Source organism: Populus trichocarpa, chromosome 12 (genome assembly GCF_000002775.5).
Source record: "Populus trichocarpa isolate Nisqually-1 chromosome 12, P.trichocarpa_v4.1, whole genome shotgun sequence".
NCBI classification, from domain to species: domain Eukaryota; kingdom Viridiplantae; phylum Streptophyta; class Magnoliopsida; order Malpighiales; family Salicaceae; genus Populus; species Populus trichocarpa.
This window is the reverse complement of record NC_037296.2, coordinates 4473953-4479306: the sequence shown is the minus strand read 5'-3', so window position 1 is coordinate 4479306 and position 5354 is coordinate 4473953. Positions and strand designations below refer to the sequence as shown.

The 5354-nt window shown below is 37.8% G+C and overlaps 1 protein-coding gene across 1 annotated transcript; it reads left to right on the top strand.

Moving 5' to 3' along the window:
- The first annotated feature begins 1497 nt into the window (after positions 1–1497).
- Positions 1498–3184, top strand: LOC7486734 (peptidyl-prolyl cis-trans isomerase FKBP17-2, chloroplastic). Its single transcript, XM_002318485.4, has 3 exons — positions 1498–1947; positions 2647–2691; positions 2771–3184. The coding sequence occupies exons 1-3, from the start codon at positions 1571–1573 to the stop codon at positions 3123–3125; spliced, it is 777 nt and encodes a 258-aa protein (XP_002318521.4). The 5' UTR covers positions 1498–1570; the 3' UTR covers positions 3126–3184.
- The last annotated feature ends 2170 nt before the right edge of the window (positions 3185–5354 follow it).

The window sequence follows — 5354 nt, the reverse complement described above, 5'->3', positions numbered from 1 at the left end:
TTTTGTGTCTGGTTATTATCTCCTAACGATCGTAGGATTTACCGTCTTATATTCTTGTATTTCAGGGATTGTTTTTGTTGTTGTGGCTAATGATTTGTTAGGAAGACACGATTCTTGCATTTCAGAGGTTGTCTGGGTTGGGGCTGAAGTTGGGGTTAAGAAGCTAACTTGGTTTTTCTGCTTGAGATGGTCTGTAAGAAATGCTGAAAGTCATGGGATTGGTTTGTTGGTTTGTTCCTCGGATTTATGATCGGTATTTTCTTTTTAAGCTTTTTATATGGCTGACGTTGATACCGTTTTCGATTGTGTTTCCATGGTTTTTCGAGCTCGAGAGGTACATGCCGATGTAGTTCCTTCTTTGGCGGGCATTGGATGAGGTGGTGGCGTTGGTAGTTGCGTTGGTAATGGCGTTGGGTTGCTGGATCACGATCGATTCTTCCCGGAGGACTGGTTTTGAGATTATGAAGGAAGGTGTGATTTGATATCAAGGATGTGGCATCAGGCAGTTCTGATTAAATGTTATGAACATGTGATTGTTGAAGGGACAGCTGCAAGATATCATCTCAGTCGGGTTCTCGGAGAAGACTCAGCTTCCCGGACAAGGTGTACGGAAGGAAGCTGATTCAGGTGGAAGGAGGTTCGGGAGGAAAGAATTGGAGGGATTGATTAATGGCCTTAAATGATACTAATCATTTTTCCATTTCTAATTTCTAACTTGCAACTGTTGTTGTTAATTATCTCTAGTTTCTGGATGTTTGGATGGAAAGGGACTGGTTTAAAGCATGAGATCATAACCAGCCATGAATTACAGGCACTTCTATCAGGAGGCAATAACTAGTGTGATGCTGTTGCTCATGAAGGAATTGGTTTTTTGGTGTGTGAATATTACCTAAATCCATTTAAATTTCTGAAAGATTGTGATTACAGAAAAATTCGGACTGTTTGTTTATTTGAAAAAATTTAAATTTTTTTTTATTTTTTTATTAACTTCAAATTAATATATTTTTAGTGCTTTCAAATCATTTTAATGTGCTAATATTAAAAATAAATTTAAAAAAATAAAAAAATATAATTAATATAATTTTGACACGAAAAGTTATTTGAAAAGCAACCGCAACCATGCTGTCCAAACAAGCTTGAGCAGACATGTAAAAGTAAAAGAGAAGGCTGTGATTTCCTTTCAGCCTTATGAGTGTTTGTTAGTGTGTGTTTTTTTTATAAAAATATATTAAAATAATAATATTTTTTTTTTAAATATTATTTTTGTTATCAACAATTTGAAGTAAAGAAAAAATAAAATAAATTTAATTTTTTTTTAAATTTTTTTAAAATATAAAAATAAATGATATGGGAATATTAGTTATGGCATGAGGGGGATCTTATCAGAACGTTAGGGGAACTTTATGGATTATAATAAAAATAATTGGTAGCAATGAAAGAGAGAGAGATCCACCATTTAAATTCTATCACATAAAAGGATAGGGTAGGACCAAATATTTATACTTTCAAAGAATCTCCTTTTTTCTTCATCTCAATATCTTAACCAAGAAACTATCTTGAAGCCTAAAAGATGGCTACCTTCTTTGGGTCTCCACCATTTCTTTCCCATCCGTTAACAAGAACTAACTTTTCTTCGTCATCACAAACACCTCCGCCTCCCACCCCACCTATCCCACCCTCGCAGCCAAATCCATCTCCACAGCTAAGCAGCAGTTCATCTGAGCAACCGCAGCTACCAGCCTCGGTTAGAGTGCAACAGCAGAAGCCTGCTAAACCTGCTGGCAATTCTGCTACCAAAGTTGAAACCACTGACTGGATAGCTTCCACATTAACTAGGCGGTTCGGCCTTGGTGCTGGCCTAGCATGGGCAGCCTTTCTTGCAGTTGGTGTGGTTTCAGAACAAATCAAGACCCGCATCGAAGTCTCCCAACAAGAAGCAAATACAAGGTCTGTACCATAACTTTTCGATCAATCCATCACGTTATTTCACTTTGATGCTGACCTTATTCATATTGCTTTCCTCGATTGTCCAGCGAAGAGTTGAAAATTATTATAGGCACATGAATTAAATTAAATGTTCATCGAGTTGCAGTCTTGCAGAATTGTTTGAATTTCACTGAGAAATGAATAAGCATTAACCCCCTTACTGGCTTGATGTTAGAAATTGTAATTGAAAACCTCCATTGTGACCATAATGAACTGGGGGCTTTCAGATTCTGAATGTTGGATGACAGAATGCAGCAAGTACAAGTACACTAAATTACAGTGGGTATTTATTTAGCAACATGAATCCAGCAAGCAGGGTAATTTTAGTGCTTTGAGAATTGGTGAAATCAGAACATTATAGGCACAACATTTTCAGAAATATTGCTTGTGATTACCATCTAAAAAGAAAACTCTGCCACCATTAATTCTAAACAGTTTTGATACCAGCACCACTTTGAAAGATTTGACACGATGACATGCCAGTGGGTGTCATTTTTACTTGTCCATGTACAGTGCAGTAACTCTAGTAACCATCGAATGAATTGGATGGCTCATGGCTAGCTGAAATATACTGCCAAGATTCCTTAATGATTAGAAAGCCCCACCATTTGTATCAGTCTTAAAACCATGCTGCTACTAACAAGATTCAGTCTTGTACAGAAATGTTGGTAAAGAGGAAGAGGTAGCATTACCTAATGGCATAAGGTAATTGTTTCCAAACTCCATGAGACCCCCGTGACATATGTTCTTGTCCTGAAACTCATTGCACTTGTTATTATAACAGGTACTATGAGTTGAGAGTAGGTGGCGGGGCTTCTCCAAAGACAGGGGACTTAGTGGTGATTGATCTCAAGGGGAAAATTGAAGGCAGTGGAGAAGTGTTTGTGGACACATTTGGCGGTGACAGGAAACCATTGGCTTTAGTAATGGGGTCAAGGCCTTATAGCAAGGGAATGTGTGAAGGGGTAGAATATGTACTGAGATCAGTGAAGGCTGGAGGCAAAAGGAGAGTTATAGTCCCTCCTAATTTAGGTTTTAGAGAGAATGGTGCAGATTTAGGCACCGGTGTGCAGATTCCACCATTTGCAACTCTTGAGTATATTGTTGAGGTTGAGAGAGTTTCCATTGCACCAGCTTAAATGATCGTGATCCGGAGAGTGCACTCAGTTTCTGTTACAATATTTCAAAACATTTCCTTCCCCCCCCCCCCCCCCCCTGAATTATGATTGAAAAAAATACCGAACATAGTATATATTCCATTTTATAATATAGAGCTATAATAATAATAATAAAAAATAATAATAAAAAAAACAGAATGGCTGCAGGTAATTCTCACGAGTAGACTATCATGGTCTAGCTAATCTACCTTGAGTTTAGCCAAAATAGGTAGAGAAAACAACGGAACTAATAATGAAGAGAAAGAACCATAGTACTCTTATACAACTCATATACATTGCTAATATAGGAAAAGGTCTCGTCTAAAAAAAGTAAATTGACATACTAGCACCTAAATTTTAGGACTAAATTATAGTAATTACAACCTGACTCAATCAATCACTGAGATACGATCCACAAATTAAGTTTTAATTGTTGTTGATTCTGAAATTCCAACAAGCCTCCTCAAGCTGAAGCATAAATGTCCAAAGTTCCTAGCTTGCGAAGTAGTGTATGAAATAATAAGCTATCAAATGGCTTTATGAATATATTTGCTATCTGCCGAGCTAAAGAAACATGAATTGTCTTGATTAAGCCTAATTATATTTTCTCATACACAGTGTACTAGTGAATCTCAATGTGTTCTGTGTATTTAATGGAATACAGGGTTGGTTGTGATATGTAGAGCAGCTTGGTTGCCACAATATAAGAGAGCTGACTGCAAGTGTGTCACCTGCAGGTCATGTAAAAGGTGTTTGAGCCAAACTAATTCACAAGTGATGCGATGGATTTGTATTATAATTTTGCTGAAGAACGTGACATAATCGATTATTCTTGCTTTTCCAAGATATGGGTGCTCCTTCAAGAAAAACACAGAAGCCAGTAACCTATCGTCTGGTTGTTGGGCAACTTGCCCAATCAACATCACAATACCTTTTCAACTACAGCTTCCTATATGATGGCAATAAAATGCCTTAGCCCGATGCTTGCTTTAAGTAACGCAGAACACGATGAGCTGTATCTAGGTGGGTTTTCCTTGGATGCTGCATAAATTGGCTAAGAACGTAGACTGAGAAGGTGATGTCTTGACTTATGATGGTGAGTTATAAAAGACGACCAACGAGGCATTTATATTGTGATGGATATTTGAGTAGTTCACCATCTGAAGGGGTGAGTCATTGGTTTTATTCCACTGGAATTTTAGTTGGTTTTGCCCCAATCATACATGCATCCTTAAGTGTATCTAGAGTGTATTCACGTTGGGAAATAACAATACTTTGCTTGGAGTAGGCAACTTCAATTCCAAGAAAGCACTTAAGATGGCCCAAGTCCTTGATTCGAAAATTATTGTGAAGGAATCTCTTAAGCTCTTCAACTGTGGCATTGTCATTTCCTGTGATGATCATATCATCAACATAAGGTAATACTGTTGTAAAAACGGCACCTCGTACCTTAGTAAATAAGGAATAGTTTGCTTAGGATTATTGAAATCCAGCTCTTTGATGGTTGTTGAAAATTTAGAGAACCAACATGATGCTTACTTTAAGCCATATATGGACTTCTAAAGTTGACACACCATATTCGCCCTCTGTCGATGAAGGCTAGGGGGAGGTTGCATATAAACCTCTTCATTCAAATCATCATAAAAGAAGACATTTTGGATGTCGAGTTGGTGCAAGGGCTATTTACGGACTGTAGCAACATCAAGTAAGCATTTGAGGGCTACTAATTTGGCTACAGGTGAGAAGCTGTCTGTATAATCAAGACCTTCCATTTACGTGTAACCCTTGGCGACTAGGCGAGCTTTGAATCGATCAATCGTGCCATCATAATGGTGTTTAAGCTTATTTAAGCATTTGCTCCTACTGGCTCATTTTCCTGCTGGCAAGAGAGATAAAGTCCATGTATGGTTCTGTTCAAGGGCTGTTAATTCAACTTGCATAACATCGTTCTATCGGGGATCAGATTCAGCTTGTGCAAACGATATTGGTTCGTATGGGCAGAAAGACTTGTAATAAAACTACGATGAGAGAGATATATGACATAAGAAACAAAATTAGATAAAAGGGTGAAGGGTACCTCGACGAGAAGATGATGATCCAGGAGGAAGCATGATGGCGTTAAAGCAGTGGTAATCTTGAAGATGTGGTAGTCAGTGGCGATCATGATGTCTACAACATGGAATGATAGGTGACATAGACTTTATTGATGAT

Bases quoted from the DNA above. Each gene is read 5' to 3' on its own strand.
- LOC7486734 (XM_002318485.4), top strand. From the start codon at position 1,571: ATGGCTACCTTCTTTGGGTCTCCACCATTTCTTTCCCATCCGTTAACA. The intron at 1,948-2,646 runs GTCTGTACCATA...AGTCTTGTACAG, and splicing joins CAACAAGAAGCAAATACAAG to AAATGTTGGTAAAGAGGAAG. The intron at 2,692-2,770 runs GTAATTGTTTCC...TTATTATAACAG, and splicing joins GCATTACCTAATGGCATAAG to GTACTATGAGTTGAGAGTAG.